The 26,953-nt window shown below is 48.9% G+C and overlaps 1 protein-coding gene across 2 annotated transcripts; it reads left to right on the forward strand.

The window, feature by feature from the left end:
* Positions 1-26,370, forward strand: RRP1B (ribosomal RNA processing 1B). Of its 2 annotated transcripts, XM_070597333.1 has the most exons (16): positions 1-236; positions 7,045-7,127; positions 8,749-8,806; positions 10,020-10,105; positions 10,465-10,526; positions 10,901-11,030; positions 11,890-11,954; positions 12,433-12,614; positions 14,359-14,453; positions 15,342-15,439; positions 16,537-16,556; positions 17,378-17,506; positions 18,094-18,812; positions 20,449-20,601; positions 22,207-22,270; positions 23,483-26,370. In XM_070597333.1, the coding sequence occupies exons 1-16, from the start codon at positions 107-109 to the stop codon at positions 23,674-23,676; spliced, it is 2,268 nt and encodes a 755-aa protein (XP_070453434.1). In that variant the 5' UTR covers positions 1-106; the 3' UTR covers positions 23,677-26,370. The 2 variants fall into 2 exon arrangements, with proteins under 2 accessions (XP_070453434.1, XP_070453435.1); XM_070597334.1 differs by lacking the exon at positions 8,749-8,806 and having other exon boundaries at positions 17-236.
* The last annotated feature ends 583 nt before the right edge of the window (positions 26,371-26,953 follow it).

A 26,953-nucleotide genomic window follows, 5' to 3' on the forward strand; every position in this document is an offset into this window, starting at 1 on the left:
GCCGCCTTCTGCGCAGTCGCGGCAGGGGCGGCACGGAGGCGGCGGCTCGGCGGCAGCTGGAGGTTGAGCCTCGGCGGCTGCGGCCGGGGATGCCCCAGCGCGCGCGATGGCCCCCGCCATGCAGCCGGCCGAGATCCAGTTCGCTCAGCGGCTGGCGTCCCACGAGAAGGGCATCCGGGACCGGGCGGTGAAGAAGCTGCGCCAGTACCTCAGCGTGAAGACGCAGAGGGAGACAGGTGGGCGCCCGGCGGTCAGCCGCGCCGCATGGCGGCCGGGCCGGGGGCCGGGGCCGAGGGGAGCCGCCGGCGGAGCAGGGAAGCCGTCGGGCACCGGCTCGCACTCCTGCCGTGGCCCCGGTTGTGTCCACACCGTGGGCATCGCTTCCTGCTGGGTCTAGCCCGGTCTTAGGGTTGAGGGGCTGCGGCCGCAGGGGTTAGGTACTCTGCTGGAAGTCACGGCGAGTCGGGAAGCCGAGAACAGACCCAGCCTGTCCGGCCCCGAGCCTGCACCTTGAATCGCTAGTCCCGCCTGATTTATTCTGGTGTGCTCTTCATTGATTCGCGCCTTCCTGTGACCCACACCTCTAGGTGCTCGGGCTCCAGGAGAGAAGACGGAATCCCTTCCCTCGAAGAACTTGTGCCAGTAAAGCTAGGGGGCATAGATGACTAAAATTGAGCTCCTGTGAGGCAGCAAGAGGCATGGAAATCAGGGCGGGAGGGAGCTCCTCTACACAGGCGGAGCCTCTCTGGGTGATGTTCAACAGAGCTGAGCAGAGGCGGGAGGGAAGCGCGGAGCATGTCCTAGGGAATGGCTGGAGGACCAGTAAGTCGGGGAGAGTGGCGGTGTTATGCCATGGAGGTGGAAAAGTAGGCGGTGCCGGGTCACATGGAGCTTTGTAGTTTGGGTTTTTACTTTGGTGGGGTGCCGTTGAAGGATTTCATTTACCCGACCCAAAATATGTTCTGTAAACTCTTGGGTGAGCACATGAGGTATGAACTGCACTATGGATAGAGATTTTATGTTGCTCTTAGATAAAGTTTGACTTATTTACTGGTAATCCTAATATATTTAGAGTCTACTTGAAAGAATAGTTATTATCTGCCCTTGGTTTGTTTTATTTTGAAAAGAAGTCGCAAAAGACTACCCAGAAAAAAGAAAATACAGTTTTATGGGAAGTGTGCTAGAAAGAGGAATGAAAACCTAAATTCCTGGCTTCAATTCTGTTAGGGATCTCCGTGAGAGATTTAGCTTACTTTGCTGGTTTCAAGTATCCCATAGATGCTAAAGGTTCCTAAACCCAAATTTCTAACCCAAACCTTTGCTGCGTTCAGCTCAGATAGTCCCTGCTAACCTCGCATCTCCACCGGGATGTCCCACAGGCACCTCGGACTCAGAATGCCCAAAAGTAACTCGTTTTCTTCCCCCCAAGACCTGTTCTCGTCTGCTGCTGTTCTGCCATCTGTGCTCTCTTATGTTGGTTGCTAGGTCCCGTCATCCATTCAGACTCTAGCTGGATGCACAGTATTGTCCTGGACTCCTCTCTTCCCTGTCCTCTCCCTCCACCCTGCATCCGGTATCCCGTGGTCCTACTGCTGAATGACTCTGCTCTAACCAAAGGCCCTCTTTATCTCATCTGGACTTCCGCTCTTGCTTACTTCCTAGCTGATCTCTGTAACTCCATTTGTCCCCGCCTTGAACGCGTCCTCCAACCAGCCAGGAGTCATCTTCCTAAAACACTACTTTGCTAGCATCCCATGTGTGCAGATCATGATCTGTCTTCCTTTCTCTTCCCAGCTCAGCCCCTACCTGACTGCTTCATGCTCCATCAGCAGCAAACCGTTCATGGTTCCTGGCATACAGTACACCATTTCTCACCTCCCTGCTTTTGCTTCTCCTCTTCACTCCGAAAAGATTCCCACCCTTGATCTGCTCCCAGCATTCAGTTCAGTATCACCTCCTCCACAGTGCCTTCCCTATCTCACCCCCACTCCTCTAGGATTCTGAAATATCCAGTATGTCTCTATTGTAGCACTTAGCTACATTGCTTCTTAATTATCTGTTAATGTGTCATTCTTCCCCCAAAACACTGTGAGCTTCCGTCTGTTTTCTTAGCTGAAAGCGGGAGCGCATCCAGGCATACGAGGGCCTGGCTATGCACAGGAACAGAAGAAAGACCAGATGCAATGCATATGGGGCTGAGACAGCCAGACAGAGCCTGTTGCTCAAACCCCTTTGCTGAGCAAGCCCGGGATCTGAAATGTTGAGGCGATGCAGGAGCATGAGGCCAGTGTGCTTATGCCAGTGCCCCAGAGTCCCGCCTGGTTAGCACACATCACACCTAGAGTTGCTTGTCTTATGCCTCACTGTGTCCACATTGCACAGAATATGGTGGGCTTTCGAAGAAAGATCTGTAAAGTGAATGTCATAGACGGTGATGGTGGGACACAGTAAACAAGGTCTCTGCCACAGCTGTGCTCTGTCAAAATAGAAACACAAGTTTGGAAATAACTTGGCCTGACATTTGAATCTCATTGAGTGAGAGGGTCAAATTTTTTGGCATCTTGTCTTAGGCGTAGTAAAGGGAATCTGAAATTTTACTCACCGATATGTATAGCTGTCCATCAGCAACATAGGTAGCTTTGTGATTTTAAGAACAAATTGGAGATCTTTGAAGTGCTTAAAGCCGCTCTGGTGCTTTAGCTACTCGTGGTGAGCCTCCACAGTCACAGAAGGGTCGCTGTGTGTGGTTTTACTTGTTAGGGCTCATTCGTCCCTATTTATTCATTCACTCGTGCATTTGGCGAACGTTTATGGAGCACCTACTATTTGCTATTATTACTCCATACTAGTAATACGTCAGTGAAAACCCAGACAAAAATCCCTCCCTGTTTGATCAGTTCTGCAACTTTAAACATCTGACATCTGCTAGAATCGGGATGTATCTTAACGTCAACCTTGTGGCAGTTTCATTTGCGTTCTTGCTGTCTTTTGGTGGCACGGGAAATAGTACGTCTTACAGTTGGTGGCACCTTAGATTCGGTGGCAGTAATAGGGGAAATATGTGTTTTTTCTTGCCTGTAGGATTAAAGGTCTCTTGATCCGGTAGTGATAACTAAGAGCTGTGGATGTTTTGACGCTGGTGTAAGTTTGAGCATAACCCTTCACCCCCACATAAAATGGCTCCTGTACTCCTTTTGTGGTGAAAGTAGCCGTTGGATTTTCTTACCTCACAGCTTCTTGGTATTTACTGTATCCACGTCTCCCTTTCATGTTCACTCATTCATTCTGAAATAACTAAACCCGTACTGTTGTCAGAAACTTAGTTGCATTGAGTTTAAGAAACTCAACCCCAAGGGGAAAAGACAGATCAAGAAGCAATTGGGAACGAAAAGTGCTTCAGATATGTACTTCACCTTCAGAGTTCTGAAAGAAATGAAATAGTGAGAATTTCTCTGTTTTAAATCCTGTGAAAATTGGTACCTTGTTTTAACCAGCTAAATTCCTGGGTGAAAACAAGTGATTTTTTATGTTATAAAAGGGAGAAGAGCTTCAGGAGCAGGTGGGTGAGGCAGTCGTCATAGCCGCCAGCTGAGGGGGAATGTGGCCATACAAGTGCCTCTCACGCAGGCTCCTAATTTCCACCCTAACCACAACCTTACCTGCATTGTAGGGGAGGAAACTGAGGCTCAAAGGGTAGCTGATGTTTTCTAACACTGCGCGGCTAGTGAGGAGCAGGCCGGGGCCTAACCAAGGCCTTGCTCCCGCTCTGCTTTGTTCCCTCACGTAAGATGAAGCAGTCAGAATGTGTTTTCACATCCAACTCCCTTTCCTGCCTGCTGTCCGGGATCTGCTGTCACCCTGTTACTTTGTCAAAACGTGATGTTTTCCATTACAGAAGCCTGTGTAGCCCATCATATTGTCCCTCTGCCTGTCACAGGTATGGATTGCCCGGAGATGTTTGGGTATACCAAATTATCACCTAGGGTCGGTTTGGCATACTGGTGCACTTAGAAGAACCGTCTGGAGATAAATATACACCATGCTATTTTAAAGTGAAAAAGGCCAGAGTACAGACAATGTAGAACATACGATGCTATTTAGGTTACACACACAGAACTCCATGTAAGTGTGATGTAAATGCATAGGAGAGATGCACGTCTGGCAGATGACAGTGCTCCGTCTGGGGAGGGGACTGGGACTCAGGAGCAGTGAACAAGGCACTTTTGAATGTATAACTTTTGATGTATATGAATTTTTTGCAATAAAAATACATTTTTATTGGTTAGAATTCTTTTTCAGTTGCAGCTTGAGAGAACATCCAAGCCATACTAGTTTTAAGGGGAAAAACCAAAGCACAGCTTCATGCAGGAGCTGAACTGGTGACACCAGGACCCGGTTTTTCTCCATAGGAAACTCTGCTGCCCTGAGATTGGTTCTGTTCTCAGATGGGGTTAGGCTGTGGCAAGGTGGCTGAGCGCCGGTCCTGGCTGTGTCTTCTTCCCGGTGTACTGGGAGAGAGCCAGAGACTTTCCCAGAGCTTGAACAAGAGGATCTTTATCTGCAGTGAGGTTGTCTGTTCCTTCTTGTACTGGCTCTGTGGCCAAGGGAGTTCATGCTGATCTGGCCTGAGCCCAGCTTGCCACCTCTCCTCCGAGTGGGGTGAACCCAATCCGGACCACTGCCTCCCTCCACAGGCCCTGCCTTGTAGGTGGGACAGCCCTGGAGGGGATAGCATCATTACTAGGTGTTCAGCAAAAACAGGGAGTGCCCAGTGCCGAGCCTCATCAGGAACCAGTGTCGTTCACATCCCTTTTGCTTTTAAGTTCATTGTGTTTATGCTTTTCCAGTTTCCTTATGAAGAGTTTTCTAAATGACAAAAAGGGGAAAGGAAACAGCCCGTGATAACACTTTGGTAATCTCGTGCAGTTCTTTTTTCCTTCTTATTAAGAAATATTTAAAATATATAAAAAGTGTACTCGTTACTCTGCTTCAGCATTTATGTACCTGGCCAGTTTGTCCAATCTGCCTGCTTCCTCCTCCCCCTAAATTCTTAGGAAGTGAATCTCAGACATCTCATTTCATCTTCAGGTAGCTCAGCATGTATCTCTAGGAGATAAGGGCTCTTTAGCATAACCGCAGTACCATTACCACAGCTTTTTAAAAAGAAATCCTTAGTATGAAATATCCAATCTGTTGACTTTTTCCTGTCATCCCATAAATGTTTTTAGTGACAAATCAGAATTCGAACAAGACTCATTCGTTGCGTCTGGTTGATACGTGCACTGAGACTTACATTCTAACTGTTCTTATCCATCTCTTTCTTTTCCTGCTAATTCATTTGTTGGAGGAACTGGGTCATTTAGGGGTTTGCTGACTGCATCCCATGGTTTCATTTGATGTGTTCGTCTGTCCCCTGTATTTCCTGCAAATGAGTATTAATAGTTAGATTTGACGTGATATGGGTTAGCTTTTTGTTTTCGTAAGACTGTTGAGCAGGCAGTGCTGTGTTATTCCTGCTGTATCACATCTGGCATCTATTGAATAGTTGTCTATCTTTGCAAGTTAAGTTGGATCAGTGGGTTTGGGTGTTGTTGGTCTGATTTATCCATTTTAAAGTTCCTCAATATTTTTTCATCTAATCTTTTAGCAGCCATTGATGATCCTGACCGAGATCCACCAATTCATTAGGAATATATAGTCTTAACATGACTGAATGTAGGCACAAGTCACTGACAAAAAAAGTTACTACAATTATGACTGCAATTGGCTCAGCTCTGGTGGAATTTATTACTCACACCAGAGTTGTGTTCTCAATAAGAAGATCCCCGGGTGTGGTTTATTCATAACAAGAGGGGAGAAACCAGTTGGCACATCGTTTGCCCAACCTCTAGAGGAAATGCACTTTCATAAACTGATTTTATTATAATTTCTGGTGTATGGGTTTTAAGTGAGAAACTATCACAAAGAATCAAAAGGCACCATCGTAGTTGATGTGAGAAAGGTCTTTAGGAACTTAGAAATCAATACCTACACGGGTATAAAGCTCACTCTGAATCCACTAAATAACCTCAGTCCATCAAAAGGGATCTGTGTGTCACTTTCTGATGATCTTTTGGAGTATTGAGATCATCACATTGATTGTTTACATTCTCCCAGTTTATCTTCTTTGCAGCTCCTAAAGACTTTTCCTAGTGCCCCTAGTGAGATATTAATAAGGACCATTTGTAACCTGCATCAGGACTTGAGGATTCTGTTTGTTCTCCATAGGCTTAGAAACTCTCAAAGTGTACATTACCTGATTTTATGATTCCTTATGTCACTCAGCAATTATTCCAGGACACCTGGGGCCGGCCCAGGAGGTAGAAGGCTGTGCATGACTTGCAGCTTGATCATAGATGATACAGGAAGAGGTCAAGGGCTCAAATAATGAGGCAGAACAAGGCTAGCCAAGGTGATGCCACTTAAAATAAAACTAAAATTGCCCAGTAAATGAAAACATAACCAGAAGGGGCAGAGGGAGGGAGATCAGGATACAGCCCAGTGTGACCTTACAGCAGGATCCTTGAAAGGGTCTTGTTGCCAAAATATCCCAATGCTCTGTCAGATTCCCCGTGGCCAGTTGTATGGGACTTGAGCAAATCCTACATCTTTTGTAGGATTTGACATTTTACTTTGCAAGACAAATGAAAGTGTTGGTGTGCAGGGTGAGATGCTAGTTTTAAGCAGAGAGGGGCACTTAGGAGGAGCTCATTTTACAAATGACCGCTTTGTTAGTTGATTTTTTGTTGTGATGATGTTTGCTTCCTTACATTACTCAGGTAATGAGGACACGCCACCACTACCACCTGCCCCATAACTGATAAAACTGCATAACTTATATGTGTTTCTTTTGTAATAACAAGGAAATATGTGCTTTAAATAAAAAAAGACATTTGGAAATAATGAAAATGTATGTGGTATTACTTTCACTGCTTATGTGGCAGTTCCGAACTTTAAGAAATGAAAGATGAGGACTAAGATTTCTGTGCTTTTTTTGTCGTCTAGGAGGTTTCAGTCAAGAAGAACTTCTAAAAATATGGAAAGGGCTCTTCTACTGCATGTGGGTGCAGGACGAACCCCTTCTGCAGGTAACGTACAGTTCCCTTTGTCATACTGCTGGATTTGGGGCTCCAATCGATAAAAGAGACTGACTCGTTTTCTGCTGTGTCAGTCCCCTAATGTGCCTAAACAGATGAAAATCGTGGCTTTTCAGGGATTCGCTTTCTCACCTCTTGTCCATATGGAAAGGGGTGCAGTGTCCAGGCATTGAAGTTAATTATCTTTGCAAATACACATAAATTAAGGATTGACTTCATAGGTTCCATGGTAGATTTTACGTTACTTATCTTAAAGTTTCTGTCTCATCTTCTTTCATTATTCGTAGTCAAAAATGTCATGGCGCTAGTCTAAGATCCTGTGAGCTACCTAAGCTCCAGGCCCACCTCTGCCATGGTTTAAGTGGGTGCCTGGGACTAGGCAGCCACCTTGCTTGGGTCAGGGTCTTCATAGGGTGATCAGCAGCTCCACATCTGATGCCCCGCCCTTAAAGTTGGTGGGGACTCGGCACAGATGTGCATGCTGCATCTGGACCTGTCTGCTGAGCATGCTGGGCCTCACCACCAAAAGTATTTAAGAAAATGATTCCACTGTTTAAAGAGCTTTGTTCTGATGTGTAAAAGCAGGTCTTGCCTGTGTAGAAGGAAGGGATAAGCCTTGAAACCCCGTTTGAAGCCCTCTGATGTATAAGATGTCATGGGTAGATTTTACTTGCCTGGGTTTGAATGTGCAACTTGGCCACTTCCCCCAAGCCGTGTGGTAACTTGCTTGATTTATTGCTTTTACTCCACTAACCATATTTTGAGTAGGATAGCAGAGCAAAATATTTTTAAATTACATTCAAAAGTAACAACCAACAGCTTTAGTGGGGGAAGAAAACAGATGAACAGGAACATCATTGTCAAGTCTGGGAGTTCCTCTAAAATGGGTAAGGAAAACTTGAGGCCCAGGCAAGTGTAGTAGTCCCCACGAGGATATTTCTTTCTTAGGGAGCTCGTAAACAGAATTCTTTCGTTGACACTCCCCAAGGCAGGTTTCTTCACAGACCCCAGCCACCAAATTCCCCCCACACTGAGCTTGCTGCACCTTAGTGGGGCATGCTGTTCAGGTGGCACTTTCACCCAGGACAGAGCCTGGAAGGAGCTGCCGACCCCTCTCCCTAGCGCCCGGCTGTTACAGCCTGTCTCAGCGAGCCGAGGCGAGGATGTTCTGATTCCACGCCCTGAACCTTGAGGAGTGAGGGTCCATGTCTAACCTCCAGCAATTTCTCCCTGCTGGCATCTGCGTTTCCATTATTTGGGGGATTAGACTAGAATCTCAACTTAAGTTATAATATATTTTTAAAGCCAGGAATTGACAGCTAATTTATTTCTTCTGTAGGTCATTTGAAGTGATAACCAGAGATTGTTTTGTAAACATGCATCTTAATTTAATTCTCAGAGGCATATAAAGTTGGCACAGTAGTCCACTGAAATTGGGAATTTCACATCTGATAAAATTCACATATTCATATACACACTTGTTAGTGGAAGTGACAGTGAAAACAAGAGATAGAGATCCCCCAGCAGACGGGCAGAGGTGCAGGCTGCAGTGCTGTCATCTCAGTGTTACCACCTAATAACCCCGATGTTTTTCCTAACCCCGCCTTTGCAGGAGGAGCTAGCGAACACTATTTCCCAACTCATCCATGTTGTTAACAACTCAGAGGCTCGTAAGTCCCAATGTTTTCATGCCTTTCAAAACTTCCTTGTTCGTCAGCATTGGTAACTTGCCTAGGAGATCTACTCAGTGTTGTTTCTTCTCCTGCCTTCAAAGTTTCAGTTCCAGTGGCCTAGTGGGCTAGTTTAATGTGGACCTGGGGCTACTGGTGTATAGATGTCAGGTGACAAGCTGTTCCTGTGGGGACTATGATAAACCTAGATACTGACTCTGTAAGAGGGTTAGAGAGGTGTCTTGTGGAATAGCACATTTGACATCTCAAAGATTTCGAAAAAATATTTGAAGAAATAACAATCCTCCAGAATCTCCAAATTCTGAGTTACTTTCACACTCTTAGAGGCTCTATATGCGTATGCCGGTGTTTGCAGGAACCTCTGGATGCCTCCTCAAGACGAGCCATTTAGGGTTATCACTGGACATAGACTATACAGTAACCCCTCTTCACCGAAAAGAATAAGCAAAGGGCGAAATTTATTTCTGAGGCATTCAGGCTTTGATTACTTATGAAGAAAGAAAAAGCACAATGTTTGTTCTGCTTAGCACTCCTTAGAACAAAACCAACCTAATGGCGCTAATTTCCATGGTCTCTGAATTTTAGCGGGGGCCCAGCTGACTTGTAATGAACAAAATTCTACACATGGAGTACAGTGTAGGTTTTCATATATCAAGAAAGAATTGTGCAAAAAGAAGTAAAGTAAAAAAAAAAATCAACAAACAAAAGTTATTTTTGGATGATAGTGTTAGTTTCGTGGCTCAGAAGAGAAAAATAAAATGTTTTGTTATAGCTCACCCAGCTGACACTAAACACAAACCGAAAAGCTGAGTTTCTACATGGATCGCACAAGTGTTATGAAAATGATGGCTTTGGGTTGATTATTAGGTATAGATGGTTGGAAAGGGCCGGTAGACATGGCTCAGAAAATCCTTTGATTTTAATAGAAACATGGCTTTGCAGTGGAAAAAGAAAAATGCTCCAGAGAGCATTCTAGTTGAAAACTAAGGTATTACCAGCCTTCCTGTTAACATCATATGCTTTTACTTAAATGTAAAATGTTGAGCATATTTGATTATTGGCCAGATTTTCTACCTGCCCAAGAATTGTTGAGAAAAGTCCGTGATAAGCAGTCCTAGTCTGTTTCTCTTCTTTGCGTTCTTGCTGTATGTTAACCCAAACCCAAGCGTTCAAAGGCTTTTCTTCCCTGCAGAGCATCTCTTCATGCAGACGTTCTGGCAAACCGTGAATCGAGAGTGGAAGGGGATAGACAGGCTGCGCCTGGACAAGTACTACCTGGTAAGATCAGACTGCCTTCGTCCCGGTTTTTTTCAGAAGCTCCTGTGAAGTACAAAGAATGTTCAGCACCTTAAAAAACAATGGGAAGCACAGCGGGTTCCAGGCTTGGCATGAGGCAGCGTGAGCGTCAGACAGCGTTTGAACAGGGACGTGAAGGCGTCTCTGTTTTGTCTCTTTCAGGTGTTGGGGATGAGTTTAGGGGTCCTTAGTTACTATGTTTTGATGGAGAAGTTTGACAGTTGCAAATATGTTTTCACTCTTGGGATCCAGGCCACACCAGTTTCCTTGGTCTCCTCATTCTGCTAAGCTGATCAAGATTTCTTACTTTCCCTTTTGTAACAAACGTTGTCTGTCTTTAGCTGATCCGTCTGGTCCTGAGGCAGTCCTTTGAAGTTCTGAAGCGAACTGGCTGGGAAGAAAGGTTGGTAACTATTTGGATTAGCATTTGGTGGCCTTAAAACTTTTAAAGTAATTGTGTTTTTCAAGCCTTTCAGTTAATCAGCAACTGTGAATTGCATGAGCTGTGCCTTTCTCTGTGTTGAGTGCTGTGAGAGGCAGAGCACCCTTACACATGAAGACCTTAAATCCAGGAGAGGTTGTGAGGGCTGAGTCCACGTGACAGTGGGCATTTTGTACTGATTTCAGTGATTGCTTTTTCTCATAATAAAGCTTCTTCAGCCTTGCGTTACTTGTTATACAGTCTAGCATGAGACTGGATGTTATTGTTTTCTCTTGGAAAAGAGAGAAATGTCAGCATGCTGTAGTTAATAGAAACCTGTGTATTGTTTTCTTTAGCCGAATCAAGCTCTTTCTCGATGTCTTGATGAAGGAAGTCCTGCATCCTGAGAGTCAGTCTCCTAATGGAGTGAAATTCCACTTCGTTACTATTTATCTGGATGAACTGTCCAAAGTGGGAGGGAAGGAGGTAAGCATCAGTCCCACATCCTGTCAGCTGTGTAGTGAGACCACAGCTCACCCGGATGGGGCTTTAGCTCTTCCTCAGATGTTCGTGGGCTGCGAGTGAGATGCTCTTGGTTGGCACTCGTTGTTAGCAGCGACAATAGCAGCATGAGTTGGTTCCACCTATCTTTTTTCAGTCCTTCCCCATCTAGGAATGTGTCCTAAGCACCTAATGGGACATGTGGACAGAGATTCTGCCCTGAAGATGTACATGACAGTCTTACTTGAAACAGAATTGAAAGCAATCTACACAGTCCAATAAAGAGTTCAATAACATGGGGAAATGCTTGTCGTATTGGGATTTTAAAGGCAGTAGAGAAAGCTGTGCAAGTAGTATGACTTTGTAAAGAGCATGTTCTTGTATGAATGGACAGAAGGCTGGAAATGAAATGTACATTCTTCAGTATGCAGGTGATTATCTGACTGTGGGGTTATGAGTAATTTTTACTTTTTCCTTCACAAATGTTCTGCAGTGAACGTGAGTTTTTTTAATTATAAGATAGTCTCCATATAGAACTTCTCTGTAAAGGAGGGGCTGTGTATGCGCAGAAGGGAGAACAGTGCTGGTTGGATTGGGCAGTTTCTCTTGTCTCTGTGCCAAGACGCCGAGTGGCTGCAGGATAGCCGTGACCTTGAGCCTGGCTCCCAGCGTCGGGGTATTTCATGCAGAGTGCATTTGGGGCATTGTGACACAAGTGTTACTCAGTCTGACTCAACCTGTGTCAAAAATGCAAACGGTTCCTTTTTTCAAGGACACGTCAGAAAGGAGAAAAGGTTCTTCTTTTTCCTCATTTTTTTTTTCCTGTTTTATTTCTAAATTACAGCTTTTGGCAGATCAGAATCTTAAGTTTATTGATCCATTCTGCAAAATTGCTGCCAAGACTAAGGAGTAAGTGATTCACATATTTGTTTCTACTGCTTCACTTGGCACTTAATTATCGGGGGTGGGGGATTGTTGTGAAGCATGACACAGGATGCCTAGGGTGGTTATCTAAAGCTAAGGACAGCCAGACTCTTAATTCCTATCAGCAAGACATTGGAAGCTTTGAGTAGTAATTCGGCTATTCCTGCTTTGTGATTTGACCCCAGGCATTTCAGGAATCACACCGAGAGTTCTGTCTACTGTTGGTGCCCCGGCTTCTGTCACGTAGCTCTGAGCTGGCTCCTGACAGCCACGTTGCTTTGACGGGAGTGTAGTTAGGGATACAAATGCTTGCTGACCAGGCGATGGGTCACACCAGGCGCTGGGCGGGCTGAAATTGAATGTGCACTGGTTCTCTACTCCTCGTCCCTCTACACGCCTTTGAACGACGAAGTCCAGACCATTCATTTTAATCACGCTCTCTCTGCTGTGCTTCCACCCTCAGCCAGACATTGGTACAGACTATAGCTAGGGGTGTTTTTGAAGTCATTGTAGATCAGTCTCCTTTTGTACCTGAAGAGACAGTGGAGGAACAGAAAACCGAAGTGGGTGATGGTGACCTCTCTGAAGACGACATGCCTGAAAACGAGATGACATGGAGGAAAACCATCAGTAAAAAGAAGACAGGTAAGAGAATTTCCTTTTTTTTTTTAGATAAAATCATGATCTAACAAACACTTTTAGTACATTTGTTGGAATCTCACTGACTACAACCTAGAGTTCCGTGAAGATGGCTCTGCCTTGGACCCCTGAGAAGGGGAGCAGAGCTGCATTACAGTACCGTGCCTGGCCAGCAGTCCTCTGGGCCGGATCCGAGGCCTAGTGACCCTGCAGCTTACACGCACTTCTGTCACTCCCAGGAAGGGGCACTTTCTCCGAGGGTTTTATCGTTGTTGCTTTGGGTTTTGTTTGTTTTTGTTTTTTTGATGTGTTAAATATCCTAATGTAGACTCAGATCTGTAAGAGGGTCCTCAACAGGGGACATCCTTTACCGTACATTATGAATGCACACTTGTTTCTGTAGCTCTCCTTTCTGATCTCCGAGTCCTTTCGGGGTTCTTTTTCTTTGGGTGTTTAAATACCCACTGTGGACTCACATCGTTCTTACTGCTCCCCTTTTATACCTGTGCAGTTGTGTGCAGCGTGTGCATTTAAAGCTGCAGGCCCATCAGAGCTCTGTCAGTGGTTTACAGCATCTCGGGGCACAGCATTAGGTAACTGCTCAGGGGGTATACCCATGCTTTTAAAATGTTTTGTAGCCGTTAAAAAGCAAAGTTTTCAAAAACTAATGACCAGAGGAAATTTAATTTAAAAATTTTTTTAACGCAGAACACGAAACTGTGGAGGAGTCTGATTTGTTTTAAACATTTCTATGTCCCCTTAAAATCTAGAAGGATATACACCAAAACGTTAATAGTCCTAGGTGGCAGAATTATGGGTGATTACTGTTTTCTTTGTACTTCTGTCTGTTTTTCTAAATTTTCTACAATGATCATATATTATTTTTTAATCAGAAAAAAGCAAAAGTTTTTAAAAAGAAAAGGAGAAATATTCTGATTTTAAATTCGATGCAGGCAACAGAGGTAGCTGAAGGGCCTGGATCGCATGTTGTGTAGCTGCGGGAACTGTCTCTGGACCCTCCTACCCACATTTCTGTGCACACTGGAGATGCTCTCGCTCTTCATGAGCGCTTCCGAAACTTCTCTCCTAGTTTACGTGTCCAGTGCTCATTACAAGCACCTGCACAGTGTGGGACCCTGCGCTGTCTGCTCTGGGCTGTACCCTGAGCCCATCCCACTAACGAGCTTACAGGATTCCAGAAACGGTACAAGTTTGAAAAGTTAGGAGATTTCATTAGTACTTTTTATCTGCTGCTTCATGGGCTTTAATGCTCTGAATTATTTTTTAAATGCTCTCGGTTGCATGAGTATTCACTCGTGCCTCCTGAGGCGGCCCCAGGAAAAGTTAGTGTGCTACCATATCTGTGTCGATTTCCACCACGGCCCGACTCCTCTGAAACGAGGGCTGGACTGCTGAGCCCGCTCTCCTCGCACCTGCCCGAGCACCCAACCCGAGCCCGCGCCCGCCGCCAGCACAGCCTGCCCAGGAAGGCCCTGTGTGCCAGAGAGTGCTGGAGGCAGCCGAGGTTGTGTCTGTGATGTAGTTAAAATGCAAAGTGTGATTTCTCCCAGACTTTTCATGTCCAGGGGCTGAAAAAACATCTTCGGCAAATTATAAATATACTTGCAGAGTTTTTCTCTGTACAGAAATTTTCTTTTTTGACTAAGAGACCCCTAATTAGATGGTGGCTCCCCTGGAATAGTCCTGGCTGCACGTCTGAAGGGTGTCGTCTTTGGGTGTGTTTTCATAGCCCTGGGCAGATGTCACTCCAGAAAAGGTGGTGTTGGTGATGAAGGTGAAAGAGATGGTTGCCGAAGCTCGGAGAACACTGGGCCGCTTCTCCAGGTCAGTACACTGTTGCTTTTTATGGAATATGGATTTACTGTGGAGTGGTCAGGCTCATTGGGAATTAGGGTCAGAGCTAATTAAACACCAAGGCCTAATGTGTAAAGTCCTCTTTAATCCTTTCAGTCACTAATGTCACCTTCCTCATAATGAGCTTATTGGAGACAAAGTTAAATGTGAAGGAATTTTGAAAGATGTCAGTGTTCATTTTGGGTTGAATTGCTGAGATCTGCTCTATCCCATACAACAAAGCCAGCTCAATGGTAATTCCCAAGTAAAAAAAGTTTACTATGTTACCAAGTGCAAATTGGACATCTGGATTAAATTTACAAAGAAACACACCCAGGTCAATTGTATGTGGTATATGTTACCACTTTTTTTGGTGGCGGGCGGGGTGGGGTGGGGGGGCAGCGCGCAGTTGAGGAACATTGGCCCTGAGCTAACATCCGTTGCCAATCCTTTTTTTTTGCTTGAGGAAGATTAGCCCTGAGCTAACATCTGTGCCAGTCTTCCTCTGCTTTTTGTGTGGGATGCCTCTACAGCATGGCTGACGAGTGGAGTAGGTCCGCACCGGGATCCGAACCGGCGAACCCGGGCTGCTGAAGCGGAGCGCATGGAACTTTGACCACTCGGCCATGGGGCAGCCCCATCACCACAATTTTTTTTAAAGGAAGAATTATACTCAACTTCTCCCACGGAAAAAGAGAGCGAATTTTTCAAAGATCTTGCTTAAGCATTTGGTTGCTGCGCCTCAGCACGTGTTGTTGGGACCGTCCGTCACTGAGTGCTCCCAGAGCCGTGTGCTGGGAGTCTGTTCTAGGAGATGGGACTTCCAGGTCGGGTGGTGGTGTTTGGCTGTGGGTTAATGTTGTGTTTCTTCTCACACAGTTTGACTATAAGGCTGTTGCTGACCGACTCCTGGAAATAACCAGCAGGAAAAACATCCCTCCCTTCAACAGGAAGCGTCTCTCCAGACTAATCAAAAAGTAAGCGGCTCGGGAGAGGGCTTCACTTGACTTTCATCGTTCCCGCTCAGTCCAGCCCCTCTTTATCTCATGGTGTGGACGAGCTGTCACCGTGCTTACCTTGTGTCTTCTTTTTTTGTCCTTCCGTGTTTGTATTCATAGCAATGCAGTATACACATGCAAACCTAAAGGTTTCACAAGGACAGCGCCCGCCTGCCCCTTGGGTTCCATTCTTCAAGTGCAGCCATTCCCTTCACTTCTAGCTCTTCCCTAGTGACGTAAAAGAAGTCTCTGGGTGACGTCTAAAATTGAGAGAGCAAGAAATCTTAGCGTAAATAAACTGCTCCGGCGTTATCTGCAACGCACTGTTGAGATAGATGCGTTTATCTACCCTCCCTCACTCCCAGCCTGGTTATGCCAGAAGTGTGGTCGCCATCAATGCTGCAGAGCCGGTGGCCGCCTGTGATTGATGACAAGTGACAGCTGAGTTTGACCACAGTCTGTGAGCAGGCTCTGTTGTGAGGACTTTACATAAGTCATTTCATGCTGAGAAAAGCCCTGTAAGACGGCTGCTGTAATATCCCCGTTTACAGGTGGGCTGACTAGGGCCTGGGGTAACCCACCTACCTGAGGCCTCAGCTGCCGGGGGGCGGAGCCAACTCTCAACCCCTGCCACTCCCCCGGTGCTGCGCCCTGAGCCCACATGCCTCCCGCAGCACACAGCCCCCCTGCGTCCTTGTTCTCACGCTCCGGAGCCGTGGAGAGCAGAACACTGCTTGGCATTTCCCCCTTTGGTAAACGAAGAGGACTGAACAGAAGCAGAGCTCCAAGCTGCTTCAGCCTGAGAGACTAAGAAAGAAGAAAATGTTGATTTCTTCGGTTTTGTTTGGATGTGCCAAGACAGAATCTTGAGATCACCATGTCCTTGACGTTGCTGATGGTTGAGGGCAGTTTCGTCCTTCATTGTTGGCCTTTGCATCCCACTCCCTCTTCAGCCTCCCCTTCTAGAGGAAAAAGAAAGTGAACTAACAAATTGTCACGTTTAAGTTTAGTGCCTGTGTTCACAGAAGACAGAAGGAAGGGCTTTCTTTATGAACTTTTGTTGTTTTCTTTTTCAGATTTCGAGGTCTTTCTGAAGGTGAGGAAAGTGAGAGGATTAGAATTGATTATGATCTGACATGAACGTGGACCCCACCGAGGGCATTTCTGCCAACTATTGAAAACCAGGATTGAACGATGTTGATTGAAAACGTCAAAAATAGTAGCCTTCACCTGTGAAAGGTCGTCAGTTAACACCGCTCACTGCTCAGCTGAGCAGAAGCCCATGAAAGCCCCACAGCGTAGGACCTTTTCCAGCGCCCCACTTCCCCAGCCCAGCGACCTCAGCCGAGCCCAACGGGAGGCTCTCCCTGTCAGCGCCAGGCAGAGGGTAGACCCCGGGGTGGGGGGTATTGTTGTTTTAGCAAGGTGAATTTCTGCTCATCTGGATCCTTTATGGAGACGGAAGTTTGATCTCTCAGGGTCCCTTTCCTTTGCTCTTAACGGTCAGTTGTCCTCTGGGGAAAAGCTGCTGTGTCAGCTGGGTTACATTTGAGCAAGTCGATGTTTCTGCCGCCCCTGCCCCTCGTACACCTGGAGTGCTCCGAATGGGGAAGGCACCACAGACCCAGCTGGTGTGGAAGACAGCCTGGCCAAGCCCTGGGGCTGAGCTGTAGGGCGCCACCCAGGGCTTGTAATCTTTTCCCTCGCCGTGGTCAAGAAAGACAAAGGTTTTTCAAGTCCATAATTCCTGTGTCGGCAGCTTTGGGGTTTGGGTTGGGGTAGTCGTGAGCAACAGTGATGACAGAAATAGGGTTAAAAGTCTACCCGGGGGCGGGGAGCCATGGCTCTTAATTCCCCTGGGGCCCGAGTTGTAAGGGTCTCAGAAAGCTGAAGAGTTGTGGCTTCTCTGTCCACCAGGCAGTGTACCTCAACTCAGTTTTGCTGAGGATGTTTCTGCTGATGAGGATGACCAAACCCTCAGTCAAGGAAGGCATAAGAAAAAAGGAAGTAAACTTTTAGAGACAAGCAGCATGGAGAGAGAGAAAGGTGAGCCACAAGCTTGCAGTTAGTGGGGGTGAAAAGGGCACACGGCCTTCGGGGAGCAGCGGGCATATTGCAGTCATGGGAGGCTTTGAGCCATAAGCCATCACAGAGCAAAAGCTTTAGCTTACAGTGGCTGAAAAGCAAGGCTCCTTTCTGAGAGTTTTCTCGTTTTTCTGTGGAAGCACGTTCCAGCCTCCCTAAAGTGAAAGCACTGATTTACTCCCAGCGGCATCTCTGGGGGAAGTGGGGGCGGACGTGGAGGATGCTGGAGCATTTGTTCTGTTCCGACCCTGCATCTCTGGTTTTTACCATTTGGCCTGAAAAATTAATAGAAATCTGAATATTATTTTCGTTCCACTTATATGAAAATAAGCATTCAGAAGGTTTCTAATCAAAGTTGGGAAAGGGAAGAAATGGGACTAAATGAGAAAACTAGTGGAGTTCCCGTGCATCAAGGAGGACCGAGGCCTTTCTGGTGCTAAAATGTGGGGAAGTTCTGTCTGCCCCTCACGCTGCCCTTGACTCCCCAGCGAGACCTTGCTGTCGCCTTGTCGTGGGGGTGTTGTTTATCTGTCTCTCTGTCTCTCTAGGAAACAGGTTCTTTCTTGCTGAGGAGGAAAAGAGTAAAAGCTGCGTTCAGAAGAGAAAAAGGAAAAAGAAGAAGAGGCGCCACCTCCAGCCTGCGAGCGCAGGGCCGGAGGGCGAGGCCGCGGCCCCAGAGCAGAATGGGGGCAGTGGGCCAGAGGCAGGGCCGGGAGGAGCCCAGGAGGCCAGTGTGGCTGCGCCGCGGGCAGCAGCCCTGCCCAGCCCCCTGGGGCAGAGCAGCGTGGAGCACCCACTAATGCACAGCAGGAGGAAACGGCCGAGGAAGAGGAGCGCAGGGCTCCAGAGGGAGAGCACAGAAGTGGCAGCGTCGCCTCTGGAGGATGTGTCTCAGGGTGGCCCCTGCAGTGCCCGTTCTCAGAGACCTGCCCCACAAGCCTCCCCAGCCGGCGGAGCCCCCGTCCTGAAGAAGCGGAAGCTCGGAGCGCTCCCAGTCAATGGCCGTGGCCCGCCCACGCTGGCCTGGCCCCCGCCCCAGAAGGAGGGCCCTCTGGCGAACCCAGCAGATGGAGGGGCTTGCCCAGCCACCCTGCCCCAGGGCGGGAGACTGAAGAAGAAGAAGGGGGAGCCTGGCACCCTTAACCTCTATGACCCGTCCAGTCAGAAAACTGCCATCTTGAAAAAGAGGAAGAAAATGAAAGAGATGTCCAACTTGGTGGAACACAGTGGAGTGCTGGAATCCGAAGTCAAGCTCATCCGGGCTCTGGTAAGGCAGCTGGACCCAAGCAGGGGTGGCTGAGGCTTCCCTGCAGGAGCGTCAGGACTCCCTGCCTCTTTGGGCCCCTGTTTATGGGGGCATGGGCACAGGTCAGACCTCTGGACTAAGGAGCAGTCATGGTTTCTAACACCCTTTCCAATGAGTAAATAGACAGATGACCCATCTCAGTGGCCGAGACAGTCGTCATTGACGACCTCCGCCTCCTCCTTCCCCCACCATCCCCGCCACCATCCACACTCCCACCCTCCCCGGCGCCTGCATCAAGCTGGGAGACTTGTCCCCATGGAAGGCAGGCACCGCTGCCCTGCAGTATAAACAGGCAGGTGTGTGTCTCCATCAAATGCTGGCCTCATTCTTATCCTTCAACTCATGTCCAATCTTAGGCCCCTTGGGCAAAAGAGGAAGCCCAAAAGTTTGGCTTCAGCTCCTCAACAGCAGAGCTGGGTGGTTGTGACATACCTTATGGCCCACACGCTGAAGATACATGCTCCCTGGCCCTCTCCAGAGCGCGTGTGCTGACCTCGTCGAGCACTTGTGTTTGCACGTACTGCTTTGCAGCGGTCAGGACACTGAGGCCTTTGTTAGGGGAACTCATGGAGACTTGGTCAAATGCTGGTTCCAGGCCTGTCCAATGGTCAGTAAAAGGTCTCAGGTCGGCCAGCAGAGCACTCAGCTGGAGTTGGGGAAGTCTGCTCCAGTCCCAGACCTCCTCCGACCACCTGGCTGTCCTGTAAAACCTGCCCTCGGCTCTCCGGCCGCCGGCCTCACTTGCTGCTCATGTGCTGCTCGCTCCTCACTAGGAGTGTCAGAGAAAGCTCCTCCTTCCTGTCTCATGTCTCGGGCTGCTGGCAACCCCTCTTAGAAGGGATGGAAACAGTTGATAAATCAGTCACGGGCAAAGGAGGCCTTCCTCCCGAAGGGGCTCAACGTGCCCCCTACATCTCTGCTAGTGCGGGGAGGCACAGAGAGAGGGCTCCCGGCTCTGCCCCTCACTTGTGGCACCATGGGTCCTGCTAAGGGACACCGAGAACTTGCCAAAACCACCAGTGTGACATCGGCTGCACGGGGTTTCCCAGGCCCTTGGGGTCCAGAACTAGAGCAGGGTCTTTGCTGTGGGTGGCCGTCAGTTGTGAAACACCCAGTGAGTGTTCTCAGCCTGCCTGCGATGGACCACAGAGCCTAACCAGGTCATCACGCTCCCTCTTTCATACCAGTCTTTCGATGGACAGTGATGTCTTTTGTCAGAAATGAGAAAATGAATTAGTATTTAACAGATGGTGTTTGAAAGGCAGAAATCTTCAGAACATAGGGCCTAAGTTTGAAGACAAAATAAAAAGGCTTCTTGCGGCTGGAGAGAGGAAATCTCCCGCCCTGCTGGCGTGGTGCCACGATGGAGAGGTGGTAGTTTGTGCATGAAGTCTGCGCTCTGCTGAGTAAACAAGGTGTTTGCAAGCCTGGGACAGGAAACAGGGTGCGGGCTGTCTGAGCTGGTGGATGGGCTCATCTGAGACACACTGCATCATGTGGGCCCCCCCCTCGGTTTTGTCTGCACTCCCGTCCTAATTTCACTTCCTGTGTGCGTGGGTGTGACCTCTCCCTCTTGTCTCGCCCCTCGCTTATGTAGGGCTCCCGTGGGGCTTTCGGCCCTTCGAAGAAGAAGAAGATGAGGAGAGAGAATGACTTTGTGAAGTTTGACGCCCCCTTCCTACCAAAGCCCCTGTTCTTCAGAAAAGCTAAGAGCAGCACTGCCGCCTCCTCTCCGAACCCTGCCGTGCAGGTACACGCGCTCCAGCCACACTTGGCCCTTGCCTCTGCTGCCCGTCCCCACAGTGGCACAGCCCGGTCCCCCGTGAAGGGCACAGAAAGGGACTTTCCATGCTGGGCCTTGGGCCTTGCTCTGCTCTCCTGGCCCCAGCTGCACTCTCTGCAGGCCGCTTGGCCTCTGCTGCTGTCCACGGTGAGCAGGTTCCTGTCAAGGAGCCCAGGTCTACTGTTTAGGCTGCGCTGGGTTCCACGGGCCTGGTCGGCTCTGGGCTGTGGTCTCAGCCCTGTAGCATGTGCTTGTTTCTGGGCGGTCAGGGACTGGCTGAGGGACCATCATGGTCAGGGGGCCAACGCCACGAGATCGGTCGGGGGGAATCTCAGGTGCCGCTGATGATGCCCATTCTGTATCGGCAGGGTCAGGGGTGCCGCGTCTTAGAACCTGTGGGATTTGGTGAGATCTAGAGGAAAGGGTAGTGAAAGGGGGAAGGAAGGAAGCCCTGAAGAGCCCTGGATTTGTAAGTCACTTGGAGGAGGCGGGCAAGGACCCTGCCAAGGACACGGGTGTCAGGGTGGTCGTGGTGAGGGTGGGGGTGGGGCAGTCACTGTTTCTGCGAGGCCGGGCAGGGGCGGGGGCTCGTGAAGGAAGTGGTCGGCTCTGCCAAGTGCCCCTGGCAGGTGGAGCAAGGTCCGGGCTGGGCAGCTGTGCAGGCGAGTCTGGGTTTGCCTGCAAGAGGTAGACGTCTTGGTGGAGCTGCGTGGGGCAGAGGCCTGCTGCGGTGGCCGGCGTGCTGGGCGGGCCCTGCTGGGGAGACTCACGAGCAGGTGGACATTTTGAGAAGAACTCAGTGCAATTTAAATAGCTTTGAACCAGCAGAATCACCACCATCTGCGTTCATATTTGTACATAAGATATTTTAGGTGTATTTGCCAAAGGACTCAGGGCTTACAGAAGCCAAGTTCCTCTCGCAGAGTGTTTATGGTATTAAAGCAAAAATGGTGTAAGGCAGAATTATGAGATTCACACAGAAATGTGGGGTTCTAGGAAGGAATTTGAGAAAGTGCTTTGTAATGCAAAATGGGTCCACTTGTAGGAGTTTTCAAATAGGAAACAACTTGGTTAATTTTGATAAATTGTTAGAATATCCAATTTGGAGTCCTCGTGCACGGGAAGTTGGGAAACCCATCGCCCGTTGAAGTTAGATTCCATTACGGGTGTAGTCTAGTCAATTTCATGTACAAGTTCAAGCTCTGGGACACAGTGAGTGGGAGTTGCTCATAGTTTTTCAGCGGTAAGCTTTGTCCTGTTACTTAGGAGGTTTCAAACGTCGTAATCCCCCTCTGCTTTCTTCCCCGGGACCCGCAAGCACGTGGCCAGCAATGAGCCGGGTTAGTGCAGAGCAGTGCTGGCGCTGTGCACTGCCTGCCATGAACATGCTTCCCAGAGGCCCTGGGCCTGACCCAGGCCACCAGGGGGACACAGCGGCCCTGTGGCCTCTGCGCTGCAGGCTGCCCCATGGGCCAGTGGGCGCCTGTGGGTCCTCAGGGACGCTGCAGTCAGACAGACTGAGCGCCTCCGCGGCTGTCGTTTTACTCCTGTGCTTCTGTCGTCCTTCTGCAGCTGTACAAAACACCGTCCAGCTCCAAGAAGGTCACCTTCGGCCTGAACAGAAACATGACTGCAGGTGAGTGTGGGCTTTGCTTTCCTTCCACAAAGGCCACATTGGGGTCCACTCTTCGGGGGAAGGAGGGTCTTGACCCATTCCTGAGTCAGAAGTCAGCCACTGGGGCCAGCCCCGTGGCCGAGTGGTTAAGTTCCCAGGTTCTGCTTCAGGCAGCCCAGGTTTGCAGGTTTGGATCCTAGGCGCAAACCTACACACTGCTCATCAAGCCATGCTATGGCAGCATCCACATAGAAAAACTAGAAGGACTTACTAGGATATACAACTATGTCCTGGGGCTTTGAGAAGAAAAAAAAAAGGAGGAAGATTGGCAACAGATGTTAGCTCAGGGCCGATCTTCCTCACCAAAAAAAAGAAGCACACCTTAGGAAAAAAAAGAAGTCAGCCCCGGTTGACAGTTGATAGGGCAGTGGGCAGGGGGTCTTTCTGGGGCCCCCTGAAAGGAGGCTGCCTGGCAGGAGATGGTGAAGCCATCCTCCCAGGCCTGCCGTCCTAGAATACTTTAAGCCAACTCGGCCTGAGATCTCATGGTCTGTAGGCTGCAGTTGCCTGTACTAAAATTTGGAACCACCCTGCCCAAGAGGAGAGGGAGAAAGAGGGATGTTCTTGTCTTACTGCTTTTCATATTGGTGCGATCCATTTGTTTTGTTTTTTCCAAGGAAACCAAACTTTTATTTAAAAGTATATGAGTTGAAGACCTGACTCTTTTCAGGGACCACAAGTCAGTGTGTTTGTGCACGCGCATGTGCATGGAGAGAGGAGAGCCCATCTGAAGGGCCTGAGGAGCCCACGCAGCTCCCTCCCGAGGCCTTGTCTTTAGAGCTGCAGAGGGAGGGAGGAGCAAACCCGCCGGCAGGAAAAGCTCCTCCTTTCACTCTTTATATCTACCTCAGATTCGTCCCAGACCCAAACTCGGGATTCACTAATTCTTCATGTTCCGTAAACACGCCCCAGCTCCCAGAGTTCCCCCTTTTGGGAGCTGCCTCCCTGGTGCGCCCTCGGATTCTGCCCAGGCCCTCAGGGCGCTTCCGTGTAAGAGTACATTGGTGTGGTGAAGGAGCCGCACCAGGGCCTTCCACGGCCTCCGAGAGCCCTCAGGGCCCACTGAGCCGCGGGGCGTGAGCTGTGACAGCACCAAGGCGGGATACCATCTGGGCAGGTTGGCAGGACAGAAGAATCATACCTGTTAATGTGTCCTTGCTTTCATCTGGGCAGAATTCAAGAAGACGGACAAGAGCATCCTGGTCAGTCCCACAGGCCCCTCCCGAGTGGCCTTCAACCCTGAGCAGAGACCCCTCCATGGGGTGCTGAAGACCCCCAGGAGCTCACCTGCCAGCACCCCCCTGGGGACCAAGAAACCGCTGAGCGCCACACCAAAGAGAAGGCCGACAGCTATGGACTTCTTCTAGGGTCGTGACAGAGTCCTTTTAAAGACTGCTTTTTACAGAATATTCTATAAATTATAACTTTATGAAGGTGGGGCCTTTTTTATTGTTTTATAAATTCCCATAAATTGTATATACGAGATTTTGAGTGTGAGTTGTGATACTGCTGCTTCTCCGTCCTTCCACCAGGGGCTGTGGGCATCTTGGTTGAAGCTTTTGCTCTAAGCGGTGTTTGTGCCTGAGCTCGCCACATTCCACATTTCGGGGTAGCTTCAGTGATCCCCACGAGGGGCCTGAGAGCTGTGTGAACTGAGAGGACGCTGCCCATCACTCTCAGTAATGGGTGCTGGCGGCCCAGTCAGAGCTGGGAGGGGGCTCCTCACCAGCCACCCGGTACACAAAGCTTTGGTGCTCGCTGCTGTGTTTGCCATGCTAGGCTGGTTTTCTGGCTGTTTTTAGTCTAAGGGTCATCTTTTTCTTTTAAAAAGCATGTACGACTTCATTCCCATGTTCTGTGGGTGTTTGGTGTTTGTGATACAGAAGATTGTTGTAACCAAATCAGCAATACGGTAGTTTTTGTATGCGTACTCAGCTGGGGGTGAACCTGCAAATGGGGGCAGGGAGAGGGCCTCTGCCCTGGGGGCGTCCCTCCTGCCTTTGTCTTGTTTCCTTCCCCATTTTCCTACCTCTCAGGCCAGCCCAAAGTGTCCTCACTGGGGAGAGCCAGCGCCCTCCTTGGCTTGCCCCTGGGGTTCCAGCCCCAGGGGCCGAGCACACTCCTCCCAGGTCATTGGCCTCTGGATGCTCTTTACATATGGATGTTTGAGCCAGCGACCTAAATGGCTGGCGTCTCCAAAAGCAGCTTTCCCAACTTCAGTTAAACTCACTTCTTTAGAAGTGTGGCAGCAGTGTTTGGAAACCTGAGTTCCTGCTGGAAGGCAGAATTAGCAGCCCTTAATATTGTTTGTGCATATTTATTTGTTCATAGCTACCTTTTATCTGAAATATTGCAGCTTGCACATACAGATTTTTATACAGTTCTAATTTTAGTTAATTACAAAAAGCGGGGGTGGAAGGCGCCCAGGCTTTAGTTGGAGAAACAGAAGTGCGACTTAGAGCAGTGCTCACTTGATGACCTTGTTTCGGGAAGCTGCGTCTGTCCCTTGAGCCTGAGTGATGGAGAGGATGCAGATGCAGAAATCCAGCCACACGGTCACAGGCGAGCCGCTGGGCCGCTGGCTCTTTCCGGAACGTCCACAAGAACAGATCGCAGACCTAAAGGAGCTGCGTGACCTGGGGGACCCATAGTTTTGGCTCACGGGTGCTCGGTGCGTCCCCAGCCTGCACTGCCCCAGGGACCTCGGGGCTCCTGAGCATGAAAGCTGCCTCCCCGTTTGCTCCAGTTTCTCCCCAAAGCCCTGGCCAGCCCCTGCGCTGCTCCCAACGGAGGAGCCCAGCATCCCCGTGGTCCCGGCCTCGGCTGGGAGGACAGGGAGGCCCCTGGGCTGCAGCGCTGCGTCGACCTGACTGGTTTCCACCCACCTGATGGGGGCCTCATCTGCCGAGGCTGTGACTGGCCAGTCTGGGGTGTCAGTGGGCTGACTCGTGACGAAGACCCTGGGGAGAAGGGAGTGCGAGCTTTGTTCTGTCTGCTCTGCAAGGAAGTTCTGTCAGGATTAGGCCTTGAAGAGAAATCGTTAACATCGTGCTGTTGAGCAGTCATTGTCGCGAGAAGTCTCACTCGCATGCAGGGCAGCTCCGTGGTGGTGCTCGCATGGTTTCAGCGTGTGCGCCTGACACAGTGCTGACAGTCACTCCAAAACCAAAACCGAGGGCCTGAAAAGATTAGAGTACGCGAGTATTTTTAACTTTTTGTTAAAAAAAAAAAATTTCATTATCCTTGATCAAATTATTTTTCTAACAATTTTTATTTCAGCTTTAAAGATGGGTCGTATAGCCAACCGGGCCGTGTAATCCAGCAATGTTAAGATGTCTTAGCACAGCATTCAAGGGCAGAATGGCACATTTGTTCTCCCAGTGGGTGCAGGAACTTTTCCTCTTAGCATTTCTATGTCCCCTGTCCTTTCTGAGGCATGGTGGACTGTCCTTTAAATGCACCTCCTGTGACATCATGCCTGTGGCCTCGGGTCCAGGGGACAGTGTGTCTTGGATTCAATCTGTCCTGACTTACCCCATTTTGTGGGTAAGTTCAATAGGTTTACTGTGACTTATTTTTAAAATTTCTCATGACATATATACACAACAAGAATATGTCACATAAAGAAAATGTATTTAGAATACCTGTTTTCTATTGGATGCATGTTATTTTCCTAGGTAAAATTGCCAAGGGGACTTGGAAGTCCAAAAAAGGAAAAATAATTTCAATTAATGCTGGTGATGTTATAGTATTTTGTAAAATGATCATCTTCCCACCTGGTCTGGTCAATTTTGTACAATTTGGTACCGCCGTTTACAAACGTATTATTCTTTCTAACTTTTACTGAGCTGAAAGCACAGAGAAGAGTATAAAGAAAATCTGGAAGCAGTTGTTAGTGTTGGAAAGAATATAAAAATTGAATCCACCTTTTGATGTGTGTGTGTTCTCTGAATTTGCCGGAGTGCTGGCAAGGACTTTGTTTACAGTTACTCTGTTCGTGTCTGCAGGGGTCGTCAGTCCTCGTCAAAGCCGAGGCCAATAAAAATCTGTCTTTGCCCTCAGATTCGTGTTGGTATTGACTGTCGGTGTGCATAAAGATATGCCTGTCTGAGAAATTGAACGTAGCAGGGGTTGGAAGATGTGGGCGTCGGTCGTGAGTGTTCAAAAACAAGACTCTTGGGGCCCCTGTCCTTCTGTGGTGCGCCGACTACCTAGAGCCAGCCAGGGGCTGCTCACGAGTCTTCTCTTATGGGGGAAGCTGGCCTGAGACTGTTCGCAAAGATGCTCACTGCCAGGCCTGCAGCGTCTGCTCCCTGGGCCTTGGCCTGTGAAGATGAGTGGAAAGGTGCCTGCGTCCTGGCGGAGACTCCCCAGCTCCAGCCCAGAGAAATGACTGCCCCCGGTGTCCAGGGCACCGTCAGGCCGGGCAGACGGCCCGCTCTCCTGCTGGGCGTCAGCATGGGCTTGATTGTGGGGCGCGTGGAACACTGACTGTGCTCTGGACCTTAATATGCACGTGTTCCCCAGTTTGTTCACAGTTGTGGTTCGGAGTCCAGACGAGTTCACAGAGGATCACTTAACCCATAAATAACAGCTAAAATCCCAGGCAGGCCCCCACCGTCCCTGTTCTGACCTCACCCCAGG

Source organism: Equus przewalskii, chromosome 27, assembly GCF_037783145.1.
Source record: "Equus przewalskii isolate Varuska chromosome 27, EquPr2, whole genome shotgun sequence".
Classification (NCBI taxonomy): domain Eukaryota; kingdom Metazoa; phylum Chordata; class Mammalia; order Perissodactyla; family Equidae; genus Equus; species Equus przewalskii.